The sequence below is a fragment of the Ictidomys tridecemlineatus genome, chromosome 4 (assembly GCF_052094955.1).
Source record: "Ictidomys tridecemlineatus isolate mIctTri1 chromosome 4, mIctTri1.hap1, whole genome shotgun sequence".
Classification (NCBI taxonomy): domain Eukaryota; kingdom Metazoa; phylum Chordata; class Mammalia; order Rodentia; family Sciuridae; genus Ictidomys; species Ictidomys tridecemlineatus.
Window position 1 is genome coordinate 149,640,477 of NC_135480.1, and position 27,939 is coordinate 149,668,415.

Genomic DNA, 27,939 nt, shown 5'->3' on the forward strand with positions numbered 1-27,939 from the left:
TGGATATAAAATGTAAACATTTGCCCTGGGATTTCCCACAGATGGCATAGTCCATGAGGACTTATTTGGAACAAAAATGTGACTATTGAATTTCCAGTAAAGCCTCTAACTTTGCAAACTTGCCACATTGAAAAAGTTCCTAGCACACTCAAATTTTTCTATGCAAAAAAATAAATGGCTTCCAATCAACTGGATACAGAATATTGAAGCAAAAAAACCAGACTTCCAACAGTCAGCTGCCACTCACTATGCTAACTGTATTTACATTAAGAGAGATTACAAAAATATAAAGTACATAAAACCCTTACTTGAGCCTGGGTGGGAGATGAAATATTTATTGCTTATCAAATGCTCCAGGGAGAGACATCAACTTGGTAGCAGGGAGAGAATATTAAGAAGAAGCTCTCTTCTGTTCAGAAAATGGGGACTCATAAACTTCCATGGGTGGGCAGGTACAGAACAGATGCTGATCTCCATATATGTCATCAATCCGGGCAATGGTTGGCCAGAATTTGTTCTCTGGTTTCACAAAGGGCTGGAAAGGACAAAAGATGAAAATACTAGAGGTGCAAAGATATTCCCACAGCCCAAAATACCATTAGCCCAACAAGTACTAAAAGCTATTCTGTCAAAAACAACAACAAACATCCAGTGCAGTGGTGCACACCTACAATCCCAGGAACTCAGGAGGCTAAGGCAGGAGGATCACAAATTCAAGGTCAGCCTCAACAACTTAGCAAGGCCCTATGCAACTTAGGGAGGCCCCACCTCAAAATACAACGTAAAAAGGGCTGGTATGTTGCTCTCTAGGTTCAATCCCCAGTACTCCTCCAAAAACTTCAACTTTTGCCTTAGTAGTGGTATATCCTGTAATCCCACAACTTGAGGCTGAGGCAAGAGATTAGCAAGCCAGCCTCAGAACATAGCAAAAACCTGTCTGGGACTGGGGCTGTAGCTCAGTGGTAGGATGCCCCTTGGATTCAATCCCCAGTAATGCATAAAAAAAAAAAAAAAAAAAAAAAATTCCAACATTTGAGCCTTGTCTCTATGTCACTCCCAAAAGACTACAGAGTACCTTCTTCATAAAATCTGTAAGAAGACAGAGTGCACTTGGGTCCATTTTTTGTTGAATGGCAGTAGAAAACATATTAATCACAGAGATCCCCTAATATTCAGCTTTCTTCCTGTACCTCTGTTACTGTGTGGGTTCCAAACCTGTGGTGAATGTCCTGCTTCTGACCAGGCACTGAAAGCCAGGGCCTTTGCCTTGTGTTCTTCACGACCCACCTATCACAAGGTGTGCCATATAGGGTTTCCTAATGAGGCTGTAGGAAAGGGATCCTTCAGGAGATGTGGCTTAGGAAAGTAAACACCAACGCAATTGCCACATTCAGCTTCAGAGGAGAACTTACAAGTGGGAATGCCGCCACCTCTCTGGAATATGGACGATCCCAGTGGGAGGATGTGACACAGGTCAAGGAGTGTGGAGACATCTGAGAGAGACAAGGATGACAGTCAGCAGTGCACTGCCTTCTGCTCTACACCACAGTCATCGAGCTTCTTCTGGAAGCCCAGAGAGAGGAGTTGTCTTTCAATTTGGGGGATAGGAAATTTTTTGATGAGATATTTCAAGTATTAGAAGGGTAGGTAATAATAAGCATATCTACCACCCAGCAAGGTGACATGAACATTTTTTCATACTTGCTTCACCTCTTAAACTAAGACATTACATAGTTAAAGCTGTAACTCCCCTCTGCAACTCATTTCTTGCTCTCCTCATCAGCGATAATCACTGTCCTGAATGTAGTGCTTATCAGTCTCATGTTTTTAACATGGACTACACAGCATATAGCACAATTTGGCTCATTTTTAAACTTATCAATCTTTGAGAACCATTCTCTATCTGTTTCTGTAACTCAGTATCATGTTCTTTGAGATATCTATTGCCATTTTTAAAAATAGCCTAAATCCTGGAAAAATCAATATCTGGGGAGAAAAAAGAAATGACAGTAAAAATTTATTCCTCACATTTAGCAAGGGCCTGCCTTCTCTTAGGCAGTGGCCCCTACATGCCAACTTGCCTTAGTTCCTTGTTTTCTACCTTAGAGCCACGGAGACACAACCATAGCCTTCATGGTATGTTCCATTCATGGTTCTCCAGCCCAATGTCTGGACCTAACCAAAACTTAAGACCCTAACCAGATATAAAATTAACATGCTATAGAAGAGGTAGGGTAATGCCTAACAAACTTTTCTCCAATATGGCTCATATATACTGTCAAACATCCAGGGCAGATCAAATGTTCTCAGAGGCCACTGTTCCAATACAAGAATTGTGTTTATACAGTTAGAATTTATGCACTTACTTCTGATTTATGCCATCATCTCACTACAATGCATGAGAGACTTTGAAGGATAAGAATGCTTCAAGTCCTTCAGTATCCACTGCCTCCTTTGGCAATCAGTTGGGTACATGTAGGTATGTAGCTCCCACCCCAACATTATATCTGAGGAATCAGTTTGCTCAAGAAATGGAGTACATGTAATGTTTTGAACAACCAATAAAAAAAAAAAAAAGAAATGGAGTACACCTTCTCAGAAGAATTATCTTATTCTAGGCAAGACTAACTTCAGATGAGAATTCAGTAGTTGCCAGCAGACTGTCCAGACACCATTTCCTACTCTATGGGACATCTGAATAAAGTATCAGCGCTAATGTACCTTTAATGGATTGACCCTAGGGTCAATGCGGCCCTCTTCAATGTCAGCAATTTCCTGCCGAATGTTGATCATGGCATCACAGAATCTGTCCAGCTCTGCCTTGTCTTCTGACTCAGTGGGCTCAACCATGAGGGTTCCTGCCACAGGCCAGGACATGGTGGGGGCATGAAATCCTGAAAAGGGAGATAGAAGAACTTGCCTCACTTACTTTGGCCTCCCCTTATAATTTACCCACAGGAAATCATCAAATAAATGTGTGCATACATACATGCATCTATACATGTATACACATACATACTGCACATATACATGGGTACACACACACATATATACATGGAAATTCATCTTTGCACAGTTATTCAAAGAAAAACTTAGGATATAAGCTAATTTCCAGAAATAGGAATTGGCTAAATAAATTTTACAGGGCACCCATACAATAACTGTAAAGCAATCAAAAATATATAAATTCATATTTGTTAAATTGGGTAAAACTTCAAAATTAGGTGTGAAAAAAAGAAGTTACTTATTATCCCACTTTGGTAAAATGACAACAAAAAAGACAAATACTAATGTTAACAGAAGTTATCACCAGGTTTCATTTTGTGTTTTAGGCTCTTTGAGACTGTGGATATAGCTCTGTAGTAGAGCATGTGCTGAGCATTCACAAGGCCATGGATTATCCTCAGCATGCACATACACACGCGCACATTCCCCTTCCCCCCCCCACCAAAAAAAAACACCTTTCTGCAATGATCATACCTTACTTACAATTAAGAGAAATAAAAATATAACCTATACAAATTTAAGTTACATATTGTCCCATTTTTATAAGTGAGGAAACTGAGACTTGGTCAGTACAGGGAAAGCATGAATGCAGCATGAGGTGTTTCTGTTTCCAAAAGGTTTTTATACATAAGGTGAATCAATAAGAAATATTAACAAAAGATTTCCTGAACAAAAGCAAACAACATTTTTACATTTTTCTCTGGAAAAAAAATATTTTGAGGGTGGTGCTGGGGAATGGAACCCAGGGCCATGTGCATGCTCTTGTGCACTCCTCCACTGAGCTACATTCTCAGCCCTTCTGTGAGACTTTTAAAAGACAAAGAGTAACTCCAAGGCTGATTAACACCTGTCAACTAATCTTGCCCCAGAGTTCAGTGGATCCCCAATTCTGGCATTCGTTAATGATGTGGAGTGTTATAGTAATGTCTGCATACCTTAAAGATTTATGTCCCCAACATTTTATTATAAAAATTTTCAAACATACAGATAATTTGAAAGCACTGTAGGTGAGTACCCAAATACCTATCACCTAGATTCTATAATGTTTGCTTTATCACATTCATTCAGCTTATTTTTGATGCATTGCAATCATCAGTATACTTAGCTCTCTAATATTTCAATATGCATATCATTAACTAGAATTCAATATTTAGTCATACATTTTTGAGAAGATCTTCAATAAAATGAACAATCTTAACTGTACCTTTAATGAGTTTTAACAAATGCATACACTTGTGTCACCCAGCTAGTAAAGGACTATTTATTTTTTAATAATAATCTGATTCATTGAAGTCTACCCTCAATTTACTGTGTGAGCAAATTCAGTCCAATATTTTTAGTGGTCTCCATATCTGGAACTGTCAGAGATGTTTTCGGAGGACATTTCTGGATCTAGACCTTGGTTCAGGAAGTCCAGGGTAGGAGCTGAATCTTAGATTCTGAAAATGAGTCTGATAATTAGTTTGGCCTAAGACAGTATAGCCCAAACTTGTCTGAAAAGAGACAATGGGCACTTGTAAAATATATAGATTAAATCCAGATTCAGTGTTTATGGCTAAGATCAGAACCTGTGTTATTAATTTCATTTTCCAACTCAATTTTTTTTTGGGCGGGGTAGGGAAGGGCAATACCAAGGATTGAACTCAGGGGCACTTGACCACTGAGCCACATCCCCAGCCCTATTTTGTATTTTATTTAGAGACAGGATCTCACTGAGTTGCTTAACACCTCACTTTGCTAAGGCTAGCTTCATACTCTTGATCCTCCTGCCTCAGCCTCCTGACCACTGGGATTACAGGCATATGCCACTGCACCTAGCTCCAACTCATTTTTTCCCCCAACTCTCATTTATTAACACATGTGCTGAGTGCTGAGGAACCTGAGCTTTGGACAAGTATGGAAATTCTATCAAACATCAAAATAGTATCCAAGTTGGGAGAGAAAATATGACTTGGACACAGTGAGTTGTGACATCAGTTGCTACCTCTCTCTTAGACTTTTCTCTGTTGATGTGGTGTAATTAGGTGTGGGATGTAAACAATGCATGCAAGAATTGAAAATCTTCATCTCAACTGGCTATTACTCAATCCCTGGCTGGGTGAGTGAATCAGAGGAACAGAGTTCTACTATCAGGTAATGGGAGATACAGTTGCTAATTTTATTAATAACAGCTTTCTTTGGTTTTTCCATTTATTATCAGTGTAATTCTACATAATATCATTCGAGAAGAGTTAATCATACATGCAGGACTCCCATTATGATGTAATAGCAAAACTACTAAAATTTTCACATTCCTTCTTAAAACAAGACATTAAAATTCAGACAGCTCTCCACATCCCTCCAAAGGCAAAGTTATCCCCACCTTAGCCTTTCTGTGAGCTGAAGGATCCTTGATATTATCATAGTGTCACTAAGCAAATGTAATTATAATGAGGATGTGGCGAATAAGGGATCCATGCTTCTCAAAATACTTTGGAGAAAGCTGAGTTTTTGTGAAAAGCATATCACCTATTTCTTCATTTCCAGAAGCAGCTGCAACGGCTATGCCTTGGCTACAGTGGTTGTGTAACTCCAGAGCTATGTGTCTCTTAACACTTCTACAGGTCACCTGCTCTGCTTCCTTCCCTGTTCCACCAGCTTACCTTTTCATGGACCCCGTATTTAATAGGAATGGGAGAGAAGTAGGAATTTATGAGAAACAATAATCCTTTTCTTTGAGATTTGAAAATCTAACTATCATGACTCCCTTTCTTGGCTCTGATGCATCCAAGAGGCATGTTTTAATGTCTTTCAAAGGGCAGGAGTGTAGCAATAGAAGAAAATTTTTTCATTATTAAAGGTTGCCAATAACCCTAAACTCCCCATTTATCCCATGAATAAGGATACTGTGGTGCCTGAACATTCCATTTGTGCTTTGAGGAACTGGTCTATAGCCAGAAGGGACATCTGCATGAATGTCAGAAGCTACTTAGCCTAAGTCCACTTACCATAATCTTGAAGCCTCTTGGCCACATCCACAGCATCAATATTTGCTGACTTTTTGAATGGTCTTGTGTCCAAAATAAACTCATGAGCCACAAAACCTGTTCAGGGGAAAAAAAAAAAATTGTTTCACTTCAAGATTAGCATCAGCTTGTTTTGCCCAAAAAATAATTTAGCTCTTTCTGCATATTAATGAGGACCAAGAAGCTATGAGCACTTGGTAAGTTTATAGCTGGCAATGAAGAATTCATTGACTTTAATTACATGTGTGTCTGATTTTATTTTACTACCCACCCATGAGCCTGATCACAGCTGATGGGAAGTGGGAGGCATTACTGGAACATTCAGCAGGAGGTATAAGGAGATGAGATTATTTCTACTCTGAGGACCTAAAATCTACTTGCAATAGTTAAATATAACATTGTAATCCTGATCCTTTTAAACAAAATATTTCTAGAGCCAAAGATCCACACAGACTTTTTTTTAGCAACTTTACCCTCAACATGGACTAACAGTTTCTTCTGGATGTGTGTAAATATATATTAAATATATGTCCATAGGACACATACAGGATTTTATATAATTCTTCAAAAGAGCTTTGGTGTTAGCATGCAGACTGAGAATTAGAGATAGGTCCTATCAAACAGTATACTGAAGTGGCAAGGAAGCAGTGAGGTATAGTCCACATGGGGCAGTTCACTTTGTTCTAATTTGAACGCAGATGAGCTTCTGACCACCCTTCCATTGTCAATAAAAAAAAAAAAAAAAAACAGTGAGTCTGTGGCGCCAGGCCAGTGGTACGTGCCTATAATCCCAGCAGCTGAGTCTGAGGCAAGAGGATCACAAGTTCAAAACCAGCCTCAGCAAAAACTAGGGGCTAAGCAACTCAGTGAAATCCTGTCTCTAAATAAAATACAAAATAGGGCTGGGGATGTGGCTCAATGGTTAAATTCCCCCGAGTTCAATACCCAGTACAAAAAAAAAAAAAGTGAATACTTGAAAACAGAAATTTCTGGGGGCTTCCCAAATTCTACAGTCCACCAACTGATGAGTTCTCTTAAGAGAAATTTCTAATCTCTAATATTATGAGACAATAATGTATCCAACTTGCTTTCCTGACTCTCAGGAAATAAAGAAATAGTGAGTCCACTTATGAGCAGAACAGACAAAACTTCCCAAGCCTGTCAAGAATAGCTCCAGTCACTAACAACCCCTGCAGATGGTCTGTGAACTGCTCTGAAGAAACACAAAAGAATTGGTTTTGTTTGGGTGGGGAAAGTATGAGAACCCAAGACACTGAATACACTAAAACTGTTTGTTTTTAAAATACACTTTCTAACAACAGTGAATTGGTCAAGAATGTGATTCAAAAACAGAAAGTTCTGTTCATGAGTAGGTAAACTTGAGGGGAGGAGGGGTACCAAAAAGCAATAGCCAGGAGAATGCTCAAGGAGAACACCATGAGAATACTTAAGAGCTTATCAACTATTAATTTCAGTGCCCTGCTATACTATCCTACCTTTGGAGTCCAGTGTCAGCCTTTGCCCTTTCTTTGAACCTCTGGCACCACTAAGTCATTAAACTATGGCAATGACAGAAAAAAGAAGGCTAATGGAAGCTCACTGCTGTGAAGGACATGCAGACAGCAGGAAGGCAGTGATGCACATCAGAGGGAGAGGAATTGCTTGTTGGCAGGAGAGGAGAGTCTTCCAAGCAAGGGTTCTGTAAAAGCTGAAAGCCCAACCCAGCAATGGCTAATACCAAGACTTCATCTGCTGAGGGCCCACCACAGCCAAGTGGTTTGGGAAGAGCTCCATTTTTAAAATGAGGTTCAGATGTTATTGTCTAAATCCGTATTCTATTACATTCAAATGGAAACTTGTGGAACATCAGCATGTCTATCTCTACTTGAGCCCCGAAAAGGATGAAATTTAAACTTGGCAGCCATCAGAGACCAGATACCAAGATATTCATCTTTGCAACTTTTAGGAGAAAGATAAACTTCCTATGGCATTTTGTTGAGTCAGGACAATCCAAAGTAGAAACTGTATAAAATTATTAGTGCAAGCTTTCATTTTCACCAAGTAGGTATTTTTAGCTATGCCTAATTAACTATAGCTTAAGATAAAGGAAAATGAAAGAGATAAGAAAAGTGGATGATGGAAAAGCAAAAGAAAAGTGACTTAATTCTGTTGGTACCACCTCCCCTCCTGCGGATGATCTTGGGAGGCTGAAAACAAAGGAATATACTGTGGGAAAATAGGGCTTCCATAAAGCCTTTCTTTCTTTCTCTCTTTTTTTTTTTATATATTTATGTTTTAGTTGTAGTTGGACACAATGCCTTTATTTTATTTATTTATTTTTATGTGGTGCTGAGGATTGAACCCAGGGCCTCACACATGCTAGGCGAGCGACCACTCTACCACTGAGCCACAACCTCAGCCCCCAAAAACCTTTCTTAAGGGCAGCAACTGAACTTTGCTTATCCCATGACCTCAGAGAAACTGCCTAGGAGTCAATCATCGTGACACACATTTGTAATCTTAGGGTCTTATGAAGCTCAGGCAAGAGAATCACAAGTTTGAGGCCAATATCAGCAACTCAGCAAGGCCTGAGCAGTTTAGACCATCTTGAAATTTTAAAAATAAGTGTGTGTGGGGGGGGGGCACTTTGGGCATGTAGCTCAGTTGTAAAGCACCCCAGGGTTCAATTCCCAGTAACCCCCTTCCCTAAAATAAGAGGTCACCTAGGAATATTGGAGCTGATTAGGCAATTATTTTATAAAGCTTGGGTGGGCAATCAAAACTCCTTCAAGCTCTTCAGTGGTAATTCAGGAATCATGAATAGAATCTAAATTTGGCTATTTCCCTGAAAATGCAATCAGGTACACTAGACCCCTGGTCTCAGCAAGTTCACTTTGGACTGGGGATATAAGGGCCTAGGCCCTAAGGCCCCAGCCGATTTACAAAGCAGGGGCCACCTGGACAGGAATTTGCAAATAAAGTTAGGTTTGTCAAGGGTAAAAAGCAGATAGGCATATAAGAAACTAAAATAATAAATCACTGGTATACTAATAAAGTTATCTCCTGCTGATGGTAACTCCATTCAGCTCACACAGGGAGCTGAGGACTTCCCATAAGATCAAAAACCTGCAAAGTTTCTAAAATGCTTCCTTTAAAAATGTATCATCTTCCGTGAGGTGATTCCTTTCTTTTCTCATCCTAGCAGAATACATACTACTGCTCCTCCAGTCCCACCCCCACCCATGCTTGCCTGTTACTTCCTTGTTTCAAAAAAATCACAAGCAGTTTAGCTGGTATTCAGATCTCGCAAAGAAATGGCTCATATAAAGGCAAGCCTGGAGTTGATTAAAATGATTGCCTCATAGTCAGACACAATTCCAAAGTCTTCGGTTGAGCTGGTAAACATGATTAAGACAAATGGCAGGCTTCTAATACTGCCATTAGACATTTTAGAATACAATGTGTTTATTGGGAACGTTCCTATTTGGCGCCCAGAGGATGGACAGTGGTGATTGTTTTTAGGACCTAAAATACTAAGCCTCAAACTGTGTATTGAATGTGTTTACCAGACCAAATATGAGACAATCTTTGGTTTCACGAACTTTGGGATTGGATAATAAAGTCTATACCAATCTATTTCTGTTTGGAATGAGAAATATTATTTGTTATTTAATTCTGGAGTAAAATGTCAAAACAAATGGAAATTTCATCTATCTTTTTATATCACAAATCCCCCAGGACAGTGAGTGAGTTGGTGAGGGTGGTGAAGGGGTGTGGTCAGTCCCTATGGTAAAGCTGTCATTTAAATGCTAAGCACATGGCTGTAATGGTCCCTCTCCCGCCGGGTGCCAACCACCCCACACAGTTTAAATCGCATTCATTCTTTTTTGTTTTTAATTTTGATTTGTTATATGTGACAACAGAAGGCATTACAATTCATATTACACATATAGAGCAATTTTTCCTATCTCTGGTTGCATACAAAGTAGAGTCATGTCTTCTTACATGTACTTAGGGTAATGTTGACCATCGCATTTCACCATCTTTCCTACCCCTGTGCCCCTCTCCCTTCCCCTCCATCCTCTCCCATCCCTCCCCTTTTCCCCTTTGCCCTCTCTAGAGTTCACTTAATCCTCCCACCCACCCCACAGCATATTATGGATCAGCATCCTTAAATCAGAAAAATCATTCGGCATTTGTTTTTTTTGGGATTGGCTAATATCACTTAGCATTATATTCTCTAGCTTCATCATTTACCTGCAAATGCCATATTTTGTTCTCTTTTTTTGCTGAGTAATATTCCATTGTGTATATATACGACATTTTCTTTATCCATTAATCTACTGAAGGGCATCTAGGTTGGTTCCACAGTTTAGCAATTCACTATTGTGAATTGTGCTGCTATAAACATTGATGTGGCTATGTCCCTGTAGTATGCTGTTTGTTTGTTTTTTTAATATTTATTTCACTGTAGATGAACACACAGTATCTTAATTTATTTTTATGTGGTGCTGGGAAATGAACCCAGTGCCTCACACATGCAAGGCAAGCACTTTACCACTGAGCTACAGCCTCAGCTTCTGTAGCATGCTGTTTTTAAGCCCTTTGAGTATAAGCCAAGGAGTGGGTTAGCTGGGTCAAATGGTGGTTCCATTCCCAGTTTTCCAAGGATTTTCCATATAGCTTCCATATTGTCTGTACCAATTTGCAGTCCCATAAGCAATGTATGAGTGTTCCTTTTTTTCCACATCCTCGACAACACTTATTGTTCTTTGTATTGTTAATAGCTGCCATTATGACTGGAGATGAAATCTTAGTTTTGATTTGCATTTCTCTAATTGCTACAGATGTTGAACATTTTTTCATATATTTGTTGATTGATTGTATATCATCTTCTGAGAAGTGTCTGTTCATTAGCCCATTTATTGACTGGGTTATTTGTTTTTTTTGGTGTTAAGATTTTTTAGTTCTTCATAAATCCTAGAGATTAGTGCACTACCTGATGTGCATGTGGTAAAAATTCTATAGTCCTCCACTCCACCAGCAGAGCTATCAAAGGGACTCAAATAATGGTACATCATACAATCAAATTAACATTTTCAACAATCAGTATTTCATGCCATGGAAAATGCTCGTAAGAGAAAATTTTAAAAAATAGTATAAAAACTGAATTTTTTAATTGAAACAACATAGCCAATGTCAAAGAATATTTAATGCCATGGGAAAAATGCTCTTGATATAAGATGAAGTTTAAAAATAGGATTAAAAACTGTGTTTTAAACACAACCAGGACTGGGGCTGGGGCTCAGTAATAGCACACTTGCCTGGCAAGTGTGAGGCACTGGGTTTAATTCTCAGCACCACATATAAATAAATAATAAATAAAGATCTACCAACAACTTAAAAATACTTTAAATACATAATAAAAAAATAAATGACCAATTGTGTAAAATAAAGATAAAGGAAAATAGAAAAATATCAATAACTGGCTATGCCTGACTGACAGAGGCATGGACCATTTAATTTCCTTTCATGCTTTATTTTCCAAAATGTCCATGTTGAACAATACACATTATTTATATAATCAGACAGAATATTTATGCTAATCCTTAAAGCTCAACAAGCAAGATACATATCACACAGGAGCTACATTTCAGTTAATTAGTAGCTCTAGCAGCTTCTTTAGCACTTACCTCAAAAGCATCTTCTCATGTAGTTGAGAAACTTATTGCCTACCACTTTTTTTTTTCCCCCCTCCTGGGGCCAGGGAGAGGGGGATATTCCTAACCAGAGCTTCTATATATATTTAGTTTTTTCCTATTTTCAAACTCCCAAACCCTTTGGATACATATTTATAAGGTGAGACCTGCCTTTAAATTAAAGATCACAGGTGCAGTTATACACTCTGCCTGGCTGGAGAAATCAAGAGCCCAGGAGGGGGCTGGTTGCTATTGCCCAGATATGGCCTGCTGGTGCCTAGCTTCTCTCTGCTGGTCTCTATGTCTGCTCAGCTCTCATTCCAGGGCCACAGCCAGGGTTCCAAAGGTCCACTTGGTTCTTCGTTTCAGCCTTTCCCACTCAAGGTGACTCTGTTCTCCCATCTGTTATTCTATTGGAGTTTCACTCTCCCTTCATAGACTTTCCCCTGGCAGTTTAAAATCATATTGCTTTCTGTTTAAAAATAATACATGACTATATAAGTTTTATGTTGAAACACCCCAATCCCCTTTCACCACCAAACTTCTAAAGCACGAAAGCGTCTCCCTTCTCCTTCCCAATCCCACATCAACAGTCCATTTCCATTTCCATCTGGTATGTGCCTCACCATTTGCCCAAACTACTTTCACAGGTTACCAAAGTCTTCTTAATTATTGAAGTCATAGGTTCTTTTAAAAACTCATAAAATCAGATTTGTCGCTTATACCTCAATAAAGCTGTAGAAAAATATTAATTCATGAAATAAAATCAGCTCCTCGTTCTCTATAGTCTCCCTTTCCTTCTCACGCAATGTCACACACATTTATCTGTTGACTGCATGTGACAGGCCGGGTATGGGTGCTGGAGAAATGAAGCAGACAGACTGCACTCTGTTGGAGATGTTTTGCTGTCATTTCTTCATACTCCATCCTTGGGTTCCTCTCCAAGACTCTGCTCTTTGACTCTGTGGTCATGGCCAATGTCTAAATGTCTACCTGGCTCTTGGTTCCATCACCTCCCATCACTTCTAGAGTGACTTTGGTCCCCCACTTACCTAGACCTTTTGTTGTAAGCCTATAAGGTTTACCTAATATTTCTCTTCATACTCAACTAATCAGTAAATACAGCCAACCAATTCTACTTCTAAAGAGCAGCTTTCTTCCTTGCCACAGTCTTAATGATCTATGGTAATAATCTCCTAATGAATCCTGTAGCACTCCCCCTTCCCCCCACCAAGACTCCACCCACCCAGGCAACTCTTGCTTCTCTGGCTTGCTCCTGTAACTGTTTACTGGGGATCTTACCTGCTACTTCTCCTTCCAGATTCATTTCAACAAGCTCCTTCCAGAAGGGTCTCTCTACTATTCCACCCTGCCTTACCCAATCTGAGCGGCTCCACTTTTTGGAAGCAGACATATAGCATTTTGTGATAACCAGCTCATAGTATTATGTATACGCATCTCTCAGTGGTGTGTGTTCCTTGTTGAAATGGGCTGTGTAGAATAAGTGCCTTGGATAGCCTTCTTAGAGTGATACTATTAACTAAACCAAAGTTATTTTCAAGAACTCTATACTTGCTGGGCACAGTGGTGCATGCCTGTAACCCAGTAGCTCAGGAGGCTGAGACTGGAGGATCATGAGTTCAAAGCCAGCCTCAGCAACGTAGAGAGGCTCTAAGCAACTCAGGGAGACCCTGCCTCTAAATAAAATATAAAAAGGGGAGTAGGGTAGGGGTGTGGCTCAGTGGTTAAGAATCCTTGGATTCATCCCCAAAAACAAACAAACAAAAAAATAAACAAAACACCCAACTCTATACTTTTCTCTAGTATATGAAATAGAAATCTCCCGCTCACATCACAAGTCAACTTAGTTAGGCCAAGGAAAAAACCAAGGTGATGATAGTCTAAAGTTGATACTTACCTCTTGCACCCCTAAAAAGGACTCTATAGTGTTTTTCTAATCGCTTCGCCATGTAGTTGGCATTTAATATAGCAATTTCTGTGGCCTGTTTAAGGCCTTTGCCTCCCATCATCTGCAACAAAAAGAAAAAAAAGCCATCAATCATTGAACAGGTGAACCCAATGGTCAAGATACTAATCAGACAGCCCCAGATAAACCTCACCCAAAAAAGATGTCAGCCTACCATAACTCTCTGGATTAAAGATGAATGGAAAATCCTAAGAAAGATATCTGTCTTTTCAGAGCCTGAAATAATTTGTTAATCACTACCTTTACTTCCTCAACCCTCCAACGCCATGCTGGGGATTGAACTCAGGGGCACTTTACTACTGAGCTATATTGCCAGTCCTTTTAATTTGTATTTTGAGACATGGTCTTGATAAATTGCTATAGGTCTCACCAAGTTGCTAAGGCTGGCCTTGAACTTGCAATTCTCCTGCTTCAGTCACTGAGATTATAGACATATGACATTGTACCCAGCTACATTTTTTATTATAGTAACACAGTCTATAACAGAGCAAAGTTCATGCTGACTACTATGTTATTTAAAGAGAAAAAAACAACTGTTCTTAGATACAGGTATTTTGGGGTAGTTTTTTTGTTTGTTTACTGTGAATTTAAGATATTTCGATAATTGCTAGGAATTCCATGAAATCTTGGTCCAAAATCTTCATTGAATCAATTTTGTACAATCTGTTTTCCTATTGTCTACAGAGAAGCCCATTGATTTTTAACAAGTACCAGGTTCAATCTTACTCTATTCTGATGGTTATTAAGTCCCTGTGATCATAGGAGGAAATGCCATCACTAGCAAAGAGCTTAAAATCAAGACTCTCAATTTTCACCATCTCCTTTCTTCCGCAAGAATCTCCTCTACTATGGAGCCTCAATATATATTATATATGTAACTAATATAAAGTAAACGAGAAATCAAAGAAAGCAAGAGTGGTACCAAACTCCAAAGTAAGGAGAGGACACATGTCCCCAAGGCATGTGACCTGAGTAAAGAATGCCTAGAGTAAAAATTAGAATTTGACTGAAAACTTAAAAATGGGCAAAATTTGGAGAGGCATAGAGAAAGGGGGAGGCACCCCAAGTGAGAAAAAAAGACAAAAACCAAGTGTGGAAGGTGGCACATGCTTGTCATCTGGGAGTCACTGTAGGACAAGGTGGATTGTGACTACACCTTCTAAGCCTCAAAGCTTCCCTAGGAAGAGTGTGGCCTTGGTTCAGCCAGCCTCTGCCTTTGCACATACATCTCCAAGCATCTTTCCAAAAATGCTGACAGTTCCATGTAAAGCCCACATATTCTGAATTTTGTTCTCCCTGGGATGGGGCCAAGGCATACGGCATATGCTAGTGAGAACCAGCAGTAAAGACAGTAGGAAGCAAGAGAGGCTTGCGGGCCTTCAGTCTAGTGGTCCTGTGGGACTGTCCAAGAAGGATAACAGCAGGGAGAGAAGAGGCTCTTGCTAGAGTACAGGAGATAAATAACAACAGCCTGAAATAAGAGAAAGCCCCAGGTCAGAGGACTAGCTTAAACACCACTTTATTTATTTAGTGTTTAAACTGAGACTTTGTCTGGTCTTCCAGGCATAAGGCCAAACCAGCCTCAGGACATTTATTTTCTATATGTGGGAAATCATCTATGTCCCTACAAATAACCCAGATTTAAAGAATCCAGGAATCAAAGGGAAATGGGAACTTGATTCAGTTTGCAAAAAAATAGACCTTTATTCCGACTGTTTTTGTTACAACTCTTTGCAAAACAACTTGAGTATCATTTTTAAAAGCACATTCTAGTCTCTTGATTCTGCAGAATTGTTCTAGCTTCCAAGAAACTTTTCATTAAGAATCATAAATGCCACACTGTTCATGAATAACAGCCACCCCACAGAGTCATCCCGCGTGATCTGCTTAGCTGAGTTTGGGGTATTGTTCCACCAGTAGCCACCCTTCCTTTAATGAGGGCCACTGCTTTGAGGAATCTGCTCTAATTAGCAGCTTACACAACATTCCTATCCACAGGCTTGACAGTCAGGAGGTGGGCAGGCCATTTTGAACACAAGCTGTATATTTTAAACTCTAGCCCCAGTATTTTTTTGGAGAAAGACAAAGGAAGGAAGCCTGGTCTCTGACAAAGTCTAATTACCCCTAAAAACGCAGCTCCACAAGTCCTAAAGGGCAGAGAGCTTTTGGAAACCACTACATAGGCAAATCTCCACTACTTTTCAAGTTATCCTCCAGGTCACCAAAAAATATAAAGTAAAGTGAGATTTGCCCCTAAAATTTATCTCAGGATCTCAACAAAGTGTAATAATTAGTATGTGCACTTGCAAGAGGCTGTCTAAATCTTACAGGAAACCAAATGATGCGGTCAGAACATCCACATGACTCATGGAACTTAACTGTGTCTGGAAAAATATATCTGGTTCATCACTTTCTCTGATGTTAAACCCACTATGAGAACCCAAAGGAAATAGCATAATGAAGAAGAGATGAATTTTAGCAGATCTCTTCAAGGAGGTTTCTCCCACCTAGGCATCAGCAGTGTCACTGAACCACATCTCGCCTCATGAATTTCTTCATTTTTAACCCAAGAAGGAAGTGTGCAGTCTCCAGCTCTCCACCCACACATATCCTCAAGTCTCACCTTAATATAAGCCCAGGAAATGGGCAAGATGGAACTGGAGCCCCATGGGGCTGCACTGACGGTCCCCACAGGCCAGGTGTCCTCATTCGGCTTTACTGCAATGATGGGATGATTGGGCAGAAAGGGGACAAGATGCTTCTTCCTGTATGTAGACATTCAGAAGATGTTAAAAGATCCAGTTGAACTAAACAGGCAAGTATTGGGCCCTTTCAAGAAGCCTTATTCTTAGTGGAGGATCTTAACTATGGAAGAGACCTGATATCTGCCAAGAGGCTGGTAGCAAGGCAGGAAGGAACCAGGAAGAGTTCCTTCCTTCCTCCTCTACCAGCCATGAGAGTCCCAGAAGCTCACCCAGTGGTGGAGGATTCAGCAGGGGTAGCATGCAGAGCCATGGGCTCAAGGTGTGAAACATCCCAGTTCTGGCCCCACCACACACACACACACACACACACACACACACACACACACACACACATCTACGGGGCATAGAAGAGCGTTAAGGAAGAGATGCCCCAGGACCTGTACCTTGGAAGCCAGTTACATAACCACCACCCCTGACACACACATGTACGGAGCTGAGGCACTGGGGATCATCTGCTTACTATAATAACACTAATCAAAGAGAAAAGCAAGAGAGCCAAGATCCCATTAATCCTGAAAACTGGCCCCTCTGGCCCACATTTTTGGAATATGGAAGAAGATCCAGAAGTGGCTACTGTCACCACAGTATGACGAGGATTCTGTCTGTCTGTCTTATTGTGACTTCATCCAATTGTTTCCAGCACTTCCAGGTGCCAACACTTAGTTCTAACCCCTAATATTCCAGTGAAGTTTCCCATCCCTTCCTCTGTTAATAAACCTACTATCTATGCACAATTGAGAGCTCAGCTAGGCCAAACATTGTGGGTATGAAAATCTAATTACACTCTTCTTTGGACATACCCCCAAAGCACTCCTTTCACTGGTCCTCGCCCAGCCCCCACATACTAAGGCACTTGAAGACCTCGATGGGAAAAACAGTTTGGGGCCATTCTGTCTCCAGGGCCAACCTGAAACCAGTGGCCCAGAACTCACACTCCAATGGGCCCCATGCCAGGGCCACCTCCTCCATGGGGAATACAGAAGGTCTTGTGAAGATTTAGGTGTGAGACATCAGACCCAAAGTCTCCAGGACGACAGATTCCCACCTACCACAAAGAGAAAGAGCCAGAAGTAAGTATCAAGAGCTTGGCAGGGCCCTCTGTAGCAAAGGCCATGACCTTTTGGTGCTGCCTCTCTCACTGAAAGGCAGGCAGAGCAAGCCACATCCATGGTGTTCACAGAAATGTCCTTCATGCTGGCTCACTTCTGCTGTTGAAACTGCCATCCTACAGAGAAGCTGTAGTTTCTATGGAAACAGCAACTGACCCTTTAGCCCAATTGAAATTTTAAAATGTAGATTTGAATACACAGTATATTTCTAATTATCTGCTCCAAAAGAAGTAGTAAGAAGTGTCATTAATCCAAAAAAAACGACATGATCTCTTTGTTATTAAAATAGGCAACTCCCCCCCCCCACAACCCCCAGCAGTTCTTCCTCTTCTGCACGTTCAGATACGGGTACTATGCACATTACCAAATGCCCCTTCAGCCTCATTGATGTAAGGGCCTAGAGGGCCAAAGAGGAAGCTGAACTAAGGGAGCAGGAATGAAGCTGCCGTTCTCCTGAGATGATCCAGATACAGACCTTGACATCCAACTGGCATTTCTGCCCCTCTGGCATTACAGCTCAGTTAGATTATGGGCAAAGATAATTTGCTTCATGCTATTGAAACAGAAGATTATTCCTGGACTGTACTTATGAAAGGCATCAGAGAAAGTAAAGCATGAGGAGGGAAGAAGGGAGGAACATCAAGAAGTTGAAAAGATTGTGACAATCTTCTCTTTAGTGGCTCCCAACAGCATTTCCCAGGAGGTTCACATTACACAGACCCTCAGTCCTCCAGGTAGTCAGGATTGACCCCTGGGGCTGCTGTTTCATAGCTGACAAGTCGCAACCTGCTAAAGGCCAGGGGAGATCACCATCTACCAGTTGCCACCATGCAGATCTAAATTTCTTCAGCCCAGGAATTGGGAGGCCTTGGCTGGAAGCAATCCCAGAGGGAAGGTACTTCCTGATAATCAGGAAATTCAGCTCATCCCTGCTTCCTTCCAGTCTTTCACCTCCTCCCCAGTGACCCTTAGCATTTATAATTCCAGTGAAATGAGGGTACTCCGTTGGAAGCTGGCAACAAAGAAAGTCAGCCTTAGTTCTGAATTTAGAGTCATTTTATGTTTGTTGTTGCTGTCCTAGGGATTGAACCCAGGGTACTTTATCACTGTGCTCCATTTTTAGCCCTTTTAATTTCTTGAGACAGGAGCTTGCTAAACTGTGGGGGCTGGCCCCAAACTTGTGATCCTACTGCATCAGCTGCCTGAGTCACTGGGATTATAGGTATAAACCACGGCATCTAGCTTGGTGTCATGTTTAAGAGGTGTCTCCAGAAGACAGAAGGGAATTTTTTTTTAATTTGTTCATCCATTTTTTTCAGAGGGAACTAAGGGAGCCCTCTCAGGATGCCCACCTGAGCATTCATATTGGCCCCATCGAGATAGACCTGCCCTCCATGTTGGTGGATCAGAGCACACACATCACTGATGTTCTCTTCAAACACCCCGTTAGTGGATGGGTACGTGATCATGATGGCAGCCAGGTTCTCCTTGTGTTTATCCACCTGTGGGAGAGAGGGCGTCAGAGGGAGACAAAGGGAGAAAAGGTTTCTTTCTTGGTTAAACCCTTGCATCTTAAAAGGATTGATTAATGAAAGATGAAGTCTTAGTCTTTGCATTCTTGGCACTGTATCAAAGTACAATAACAGCAATAAAAGATAAACAGCCACTATCCCCCTCATGAATCTTCCAAAGAAATATCAAGATTCGTTCAGGCTAGGACTCTATGTGTACTCGAGACCTAAAAGAGTTTAGGCTGGGTACAGTGGCACCTGCTTATTATCCCAGGGACTTGAGAGGCTGAGATAGCAGGTTCACAAGTTTGAGGTCAGCCTCAGCAACTTAACAAGACTCTGTCTCAAAGTAAAATAAAAAAGGTATGGGTATAGCTCAGTAGTAGAGTACTTGCCTAGCATGCCAAGGCCTTTTCAATCCCCAACACTGGTGGCGGGGGGGAGACTTATCAGAAGATTTTTGGATATTTTGCGTCTAACTCTCTAAGGTGGTTTTCCTTTGGTCCATCTCAATAATTATTTTGGGCTTCTTTGGTTCTCGATATGTCTATTCTCACGGGTAATCTCTCTGCTCATCTTGTCACACCCATCCCTACTCCCTTTCCCTCACACTCTCTTTTTTTTTAATTTTAATATTTATTTTTTAGCAGACACAACATCTTTGTATGTGGTGCTGAGGATCGAACCCGGGCCGCACGCATGCCAGGCGAGCGCTTCACCGCTTGAGCCACATCCCCAGCCCCTCCCTCACACTCTCTTGAAATTAGAAAATCCATAAGAAGCATAACTGATTTGATAAGAAAGATTTCCTTTCTGCAGAAGGCAAATGTATATAAAAGACTAGTTACTGGTTTTGACATGTTTTTTGCTTTTTAGCTGTTTTTCTCTAAACAGCAAGTCAGAGCAGAAGCATGTGAAAATGGGAGGAAAATAAAGTCATATTCTATATTGGAGAGACTTGATAATTACCACTACTGGCCCAGAATATTTGTTGAAAAAAATTCCATCTGGCGATGGAAAGGTAGGGGTGGATGGAAGAGATGATGAGTGCTGTGTATTTTCAGCTTCCCTCTGAAAGAGGGGTTACATAGATTCCCAGTCTTGATGCCTAATAACCCTGACAAAATCACATTGCTATTCCACTGATTTCCTTCCCTTTTAAGAAGCAGCCTCCAGTCCATGGTGGAAAGCAGATATGGTTGCTAAGCAACCTCTTCCTGGAGGTTGGGAGGTTGGGAATGGGGGTTGGTGTTGGAGGAAACAGGGTGGAATGCTGCCTGGAATTCAGCACAATGTGGCTGGAAAATTCACAAACATTTGTAAAATCTACATTTGTATTTTAATTCCCAACTTGAAGACTGTCTGGAACTCTGACTGCCAGGTGTGATTATTAATGGGAGAAGATGACTGAAGTAAAGGGAAAGTCGGTCATAAGAGATGGGCAGATCCTGCAAGGGGCGCTGTTCCTACCATGAATAATTCATTCAGTGTCTTACTCAGGCATGATTAAAAGATGGGGATTGTAGTTTAAAGAACCTTCTCCCAGTTGGTGAAGGGAGGGGTACATAGAGATGCTAAGCTTTATTAGGGACCCAAAACATGATTGTTGTTTTTTCTTTTTCTTTTTTCTTATAGAGACTATTATTAGGTTTCTGACTTTACACCATTTTCCTTCAGACCCATTCAGAGGAGGAATTGTAGTCTTTTCATTAGAATGCAAGAGATGATAATGTTTCCATAGCCCCTCAGGTCTCTGCTTCCCACCTCCTCTTCCCAACCCAAACCTGTCCCATCTGTGGGGGGCAGATGAGTACCATGGCCTTGAGGTGAGCAGCGTCGATATTGCCATATTTATCCACTTCTACAGGCTGAATCTTCATGCCTGCCATGTGGGCACTTGCTGGATTGGTACCATGTGCTGATTTCGGAATGAGGCAAACCTTGGGAATGGAAAGGAAACAGGAAAGAGGGAAAAAACAATAATAACAGGCTATTAATAATGACAGAAAAGTCCACAACATGCTTGGTAGCACAAATTAAATAGGCAACATATGCTTTTATTTAAACTGACCTTGAGTGCCTTAAAATCTGCTACAATTTAATTTTTAACTGTTATTACAAAACAATGTCTAAACAGAGTTTCCATTTGAATCCTGAAATATTGTTCCCTAAAGAGGTTTGGAATATCTTCCCTCATTCCAGCCACTAAAAATAAGCCTGTACTTATTCTAACCTTGTGTCAGTCAAAATATATAGAAAGTACCTTATAAGAACATGAAATTGGAAGTTAAACTCTAGGACTCAAATGCCTATAGCTGCTTCAGTGTTCCTCTGGGCTTATTCAGGACAGATGCTAATGACAAAAACACAACCCAGGGCCTCCTGGTACCAACACACCAGTTGTGTCAACATTTCTTGGATGCTTACTCTACAACAAATTGTTAGCTACCATGAGAATCCTAAAGTAAGCATGAAAAGCAATCAACACTTGCCCACTGACAACAGTAGCATGTCTAGAGTCCAGAAGTATAATAGGAAATGGAAAAATGGGATGAAGTTTCAAGTTAAAGAAATCAAGGGAAACTTCCTCAAAAGGAACTGGTCCTGCCAATGCCTTGACTGTAAGCTCAGGGCAACCAATTTTAGACTTATGGCCTCTGTAATTATGAAAATAAATGTGTGCTCTCTTAAGCCATAAAATTTATAGTAATTTGTTAGAGCAGCCATCATAACTCTCAAGAGCTACTAAGTTACAGTTAAGTATGTGCTGGACTTTTGATTGGTTGGTTGGTTGTTCTGCAGCACTGGGGATTGAACTCAGTGCCTCACACCTGCTATGCAGGTGCTCTACCACTAAGCGACACTCCAGCTCAGTCTTTGATTTTTATGGATGGTAGGTGCAATGTTAGAAGTCCCAGATTCAAATCATTTTTGTTTCCTCCAAACCATCATGCAAATGTAGGCAAGCACATAGACTCCTGTAGATATAATGATATTTCACAACAGCAAAGTAAATCACAAAGTTTTCCTCAGCAGAAAGCAACAAGGAGAGGTCATGATTACCCTAAAAATAATCCTCCTCCTTTTTTTTAAATCCCAGAATCAAGATGGCAACCCCTTCGAAGAGAAATGGGCATTATAAAATTGGGCTTATGTAGAGAAAACTTAGCTTCCAGCTATTTCCTTAAAAACAGCAAAGTAGTCTATTTCAGAAGAAAAACACAGAACTTTAACCAAAGGCAAAATGGAATTACTTTGTCACTTTTCTGCTGACAGAGAGGCTAGTGCCCTTTTTGAGTGGCTATTGGTCACACAGAGGCTATGCTTATGACCACAGATACATTGGCCACAAATCCTTTTTCTTATTTATATGCTTCCCTTTTGTAGTTGACTTTTTTCCTTTCATTTTTTGGACCAAAACTAGAGTCACTGTCCTCTCTCACAAGTTATTTTTATTCTACAAGGAATTACTGAATGAAAGGATCCCTTCAGGGAAGAATACTGATAAAGGAAGGGAAAGAATATTACCAATGAATATAAAATATTCAATAAAAGGCCACAATTAAGGATTCCCACCAGGGAAGATCTGATGAAAACAAAAGCATTCCAACTAAAAATGTCAACCACCCTAAGGGCTGAATCATCTTCAAGTCCTGATCCTTGGAACCTGTGGGCATCATCTACTCTGACAAAAGGGAACCTGCAGGTTTGAGCAAATTTAGACAGGATCTTGAGATGGGAAGGTTATTCTGGGTTTTTGACTGGGTCCTACATGTATTCCCAAGTGTCCACATCAGAGGGAGACTGGACTACAGAGGAAGGAGATGTGACAACTGAAGCAAGAAGCTGGAGTGATGGCAGGAAAGGGACCCGAGCCCAGGAGTGTAGGTAGTCTCCAGAAACCAGGAGAGGCAAGGACATGATCCATCCCCCATTCCATCTGAAGGAAGCAGTCCTGCCAGTCTTGCCAACACCGACAGTAAACCCAGTGAATCCAGTTTCAGATTTAGTCTGGCCTCTGTAACTAAGAAAACAAATGTGTGCTGCCTTAAGCCACTATAATTTGTCATAGCCGCCACAGGAAACCAATATCTATCCTGGTGTAAAGAATAGTGGAAAAAGAAATTTTTTTCAGTGGTTTTATCAATAGATCATTTATATATTGCTGTTAAACATTTATTGTTTTCCACATGGGTTAAAGGAACTTGATGACAATGTTAATTTCCCCCTCACTTGAAAAATCAGTGTTGTGAGGGACCTGAAAGTAACAGGATCCAGATTTGACATTTTAATTTATCTAAAGTAAATACAGCTTTTGGTACATTTATGCCTGTTTGAGTGAGGCTGTTTTCCTGACTTCCAGGGAGCTTGGCACAGATCTTCCTCAAAGACTTGTTGAAGGGGAGAAGGATTAAGGAGACGTGCTACTGCATAGGGGAAGTTGATGTTTTAGCATCAATAAAACACACTGACTAAAGGCCTCGGCAATTGGAAAAAAAAAACATTCTTATATACATGTATTTGGGGGGGCTCAATATTTGTCCTTCTTGTAGGCAACTCAGTCTCCAATCAGCAAGCAAGTTAATATTTAGCAAACTGAGATATTAATTATAAAGTGTTTGGGACAGAGCTTGGCACAGGGTAATTGCTACATAAGTGTTAGATAAATTTGTACTCTCCCAAATTAAACTGGTAAATCAAGAACGTAGGCATTCCATTTCAGAAACCTCTGAAATTTAACCCAAGAGCAAATGTGAAAATAACTTCAAAAACAGCTTCAAAGAAGAAAATCATCAGGAACCCAGGCAGTTCTATAGCACATGATTTCTCCACACTCCTTTTCAAAACAGAAGGATCTATTTTACTGGATTCCATTAGAGCCTATTGTGTGGGAGCAGCTGCCTCAGACATCACTGATGTGGAAAAATCTTCCCTGATTACTTGAATAACAAGTCATTAATTAAAGCTGGCTTTAATTAAAATCTTTGATCCAAAAGGATACCAATATTTCTAGGCTTATGAATTTTGTATTTCTACAAGCTCAATAACTGGGTGGTCTTTCCTGCCTCTCCTTTCTCCTCCCATCCCCAAAGTGCAGAATCTCACTCCTCTCCAACCTTCAGACTGTAATGGCCTCTCACAACACTTCACTGGTAGCAGTATTGACAATGATGCCAAGAGAAACATCACACACAAAGGGATAGGAGAGATGGGAGGACCAGAAAGCACAGACAGAGGAACAGGGGTCAGGAAGAATCAGCGAGCCACAGAAGAATGCTGCCCAGGCCAAATCCGAAGATCACTCATCCTCCTTGACCCTTCTGGCTTGATCCCCAACTCCTACACCTTCATAGCTACTTCCCTGGTGTCAGACTGGAGAATTGGAAACACATTAAGGGTGGGTAGCCTCAGAGCAGAAAGAACCTGGATTCTAGCTGTCCCTTCTACACACACCACCAACATGAACTTCAGTGGCCTGTAGGTGATGGGAAAGTAATGTGGACAATCACATAGGACAAACTCTTCTCTTTACAGGGTCCCCAGGATCCCCAACACCTTATGAAGAAAGAGGGTAATGACCAGGAGTGTCAGGGGCTCCCTAAATGCTTGGTAACCATGAAGGAAAAATAGGAAAGTGGCGTCTGGCATCTCTCACTGGACAACCTGAGATCCAAAGTTTCCTTTCTGATTCTGTAAAAGCTCTGAGCCTCTGAAGCACTCACAAGTTTAAACTAACCCTTCCTTAGAAAGTTAAGAATTCAAAACCATGAGAAAACCCCAGTAAATAAACCCAACTTGGAAAGTCAGGGTCTGTGTCTGCCAGGCTATCCCTTGATCTCTCTCTGACTGGCACACACTCCCTGCTCATGGCTAGGATTCAACAGTTTATTGAATTCATGAATGGCTTGTTTTTAAAAGATTTTTAAAAATCACTTATATCCTCCAACCAGGACAATGGCCTGGGAAGATATGCCTGTGAAATCAGGATGGATAAGTAAGGGAAGGAGAGAAAAAAATCTTTCTTCTTTTCGCTTTTTGAAGGGGAAGTAAAATGGTTTCAAAAATCTTCAATGCCAAAGCCAGGCAGCTAGCCCAAGCAATCTTCCAGTTTTAATAAAACCAGGAATGGACTAAGATTGGGCCATTGCCCACCCCTCCACACACACACACCCACACACCACCTACTTGGGCAGCTAGAACCACTGTTTACCTCTTTCTCAAACTCTCCCAGGACAGGCCAGGGTTTTGCCCTGCTCCTGACCCCTACCCAATGCTCCCTCTAAGAAAGCCAATTCCACTGCTCAGTAGAAATCCTAGCATAGCACTGGCCACCAAAACCAAGGAACCAGGAACACAGGTCACCTTCAGCTACAACTTGAGCCCTGCAATGGATCAAAAAACTTTGTTGCTGGGGATTAGTGATGTCTATTAGAACCCGCTGGTTCTCACAAGGGTCCCCAAGAGCAATTTGGATACTGGAGACTGGACTCTCATACCCAAAGCAAATAACAAAACAATGAACTCTGCTCCATGTCTTTTTTGTTGTTGTTGTTACTTAGAGCTGAGTCATCTAGTGGAGAATTTATTTATTCAATAAATATTTTTTTGAGCATACATATAATGAGAACTGTGCTTAGGCACGGTAGGGGTTATAGAAAAAGTATGGTCTCTGCTCTTTGTCCAGGCCCAGGGCCTGGAGAGCCAAGGAGCGGAGGAGAGGAGGCTTGCAATGGCAACATTCCTGCCCCCTTCCTTCCTTTGCTCCCTAGAGAGGGCAGTTCTGCAGCCAACTGGCTGACTTTTACATTCTGGGTTTGAGCAAAAACCTTTCATCTCTCAATGTTTTCCCTCAATATGGCCTTGGAGGCAAGGATCAGAATGGCCCGTTCACAGAAATTTGTTTCTTGATTATATGTTTCTCATCTGCTTCCAAGAAGGCTTGGAGGGAGTAACCCACAGAACAACAGGGACCCTAACAGCTGGGTCCATTGCCACCCAACGGTGAGCCAGCACCACCTGTCCACCCTCACCGTTCTGTGCCTCTCTCCTTTCCGGTCTAAGTATGCTCGGATTGTGGCCAGTCCAGCATATTCCCCCTGGGCTCCGCTGCAAAGACAAGAAGAGAAGGATCAGGGCTTTGGTCTTTGGGCTTTTATTGACTTATTCAGTATTTATTGGGTGCCAGCCACATGTTCCCAGTATTTGAAGCTTTGTCACTTTCCCAGACAGAGGAAAGTTCGCCCATTAGCTCGCGTGAGCCAAAAGGTCTTGAACAACCAATGCAACAGTATTTGGTCTGTGCACTAAAGCTCACCCACTCCTAACCAAAGATGGACCTTTCAGCTCAAGACCACACACTGAAAAAAAAATTTGTATTGTCAAAAATTTCAAAACTATATAGAAATAAACTGAAAAACTAAGCAACAACCATGTAGCTATCACTCAGCTTTAACAGGTATGAGTTTATGGTTAATCTTGTTCCCAAGAACCTTCACGGAACCCCCTTCATGCTAAGCTAGATTGTTTGAAGCAAACCTCAGACATCATCTTTTATCAGCTCAAACTTCAATATGTATCTACCAAAGGAAATATTTTTTAAAATATAACAATATTATTACACCTAAAATACTGAACTAATTTCTTAACATTATTAAATTCTGATTCAGGGGCCAGGTTGTCCCCAAAGGAACTTTGCACTTTTAATGTGGCACTATTCCTGTAAGTCTTGGGTTCGGCTTTCCCAAGACCTGCTCACAGATGGCTGCTGGAGGCTGGCCACACTCTCCACATCCTTGAAGGCATCTCTTTCAGAACATACTTAGTGACTAACATTCCAATGAGCAATGCTGAGTCAACTATAGACTGTTATTTAATGTTCTCAGTAGCTCACGTAGGAAGGAAAGGGAAATGAGTAATAGCTTATTTAGCTCCATTCAAAATGCACATGTCCTCCATTGTGCACTGTTTTACACATGAAGAAACTAATGTCAAAGTGTTATCCGCCCAAAGAGCCAACGGTGACAAATGGAAACTTCCATATAGAGATGGCCTGTCTCAAGGAGCCATGTGCTTCCTTTGCAATCAGAGCTGCTTCTTATGTTAGCTCCCTGAGGACTGAGAATCATGAGAGCAATTTTCCTTCACAGAATTGTACTCTGCATGTAGTAGCTCTGCAATAAATGTTTAGAAAAACTTTTCATAATTGAATTCCACCCTTTATTCAGGCAATTAACACAAATGTCATCATTTTCCCCTACAGTCAGAGACTTTGACAGATGTATTTTCTATTTACGCCTATGTTTTTCTCATCACTTTTTTCATCTTTTGCAAAACCAATCAAGGTGTAGACTAGGAGTAAAAGAAGAGATTGAGCTATAAGCCAGTAATTTGAGAGGAAGATATTCCTTCATAGACATCCATCTGCTTGACTTAACTAAGAGGTTTAGCGAAAAGCAAGGGTGGAGGGCAAGCCTGTCTCACAAAACCTGAGACCCAAATCCTTGTTGCCTGCACTGAATTGGCTTCACTATTCTCAGCTGTCTTCCAGGGAGAAAAGCAAAGACTGTTCTGGCTTCTGGAAAACAAGTGCTAGGCCATTTGATGCTTTTTGTTTGGGGACATGAAAAGATGGATATGCCACACTTCAATAAGCCACTCATGTCACGAATTACTTAGTCTCCCCTTGCCTGTGAACTCATCTGTAAAATGGGGACAATAACCAAATCCACCTCATAATGTAGATGTGATATGTAGTTAATACATGTAAAGTGCTAGTCAGCCTGATCTTACCCATTCTTCAAATAGTTCTAATCTTTTGCAAAGCATTTTGCAATCCAGCTCTTTGCCAGGGCCTACA

At 40.9% G+C, this 27,939-nt stretch overlaps 1 protein-coding gene across 1 annotated transcript in view; it reads right to left on the reverse strand.

The window, feature by feature from the left end:
- Nucleotides 1-319: 319 nt before the first annotated feature.
- Gldc (glycine decarboxylase) overlaps nucleotides 320-27,939 on the reverse strand; it is an 87,482-nt gene continuing 59,862 nt past the window's right edge. Inside the window, exons 16-25 of the mRNA XM_005327970.5 lie at nucleotides 26,114-26,189; nucleotides 20,897-21,022; nucleotides 18,924-19,073; nucleotides 17,395-17,507; nucleotides 16,321-16,462; nucleotides 13,629-13,740; nucleotides 5,994-6,089; nucleotides 2,722-2,894; nucleotides 1,413-1,493; nucleotides 320-535 (exon numbers count right to left, since the gene is read on the reverse strand). Coding sequence (XP_005328027.2) covers nucleotides 392-535; nucleotides 1,413-1,493; nucleotides 2,722-2,894; nucleotides 5,994-6,089; nucleotides 13,629-13,740; nucleotides 16,321-16,462; nucleotides 17,395-17,507; nucleotides 18,924-19,073; nucleotides 20,897-21,022; nucleotides 26,114-26,189 — 1,213 coding nt within the window. The 3' untranslated portion in view covers nucleotides 320-391. The remainder of the gene's footprint in view (nucleotides 536-1,412; nucleotides 1,494-2,721; nucleotides 2,895-5,993; nucleotides 6,090-13,628; nucleotides 13,741-16,320; nucleotides 16,463-17,394; nucleotides 17,508-18,923; nucleotides 19,074-20,896; nucleotides 21,023-26,113; nucleotides 26,190-27,939) is intronic.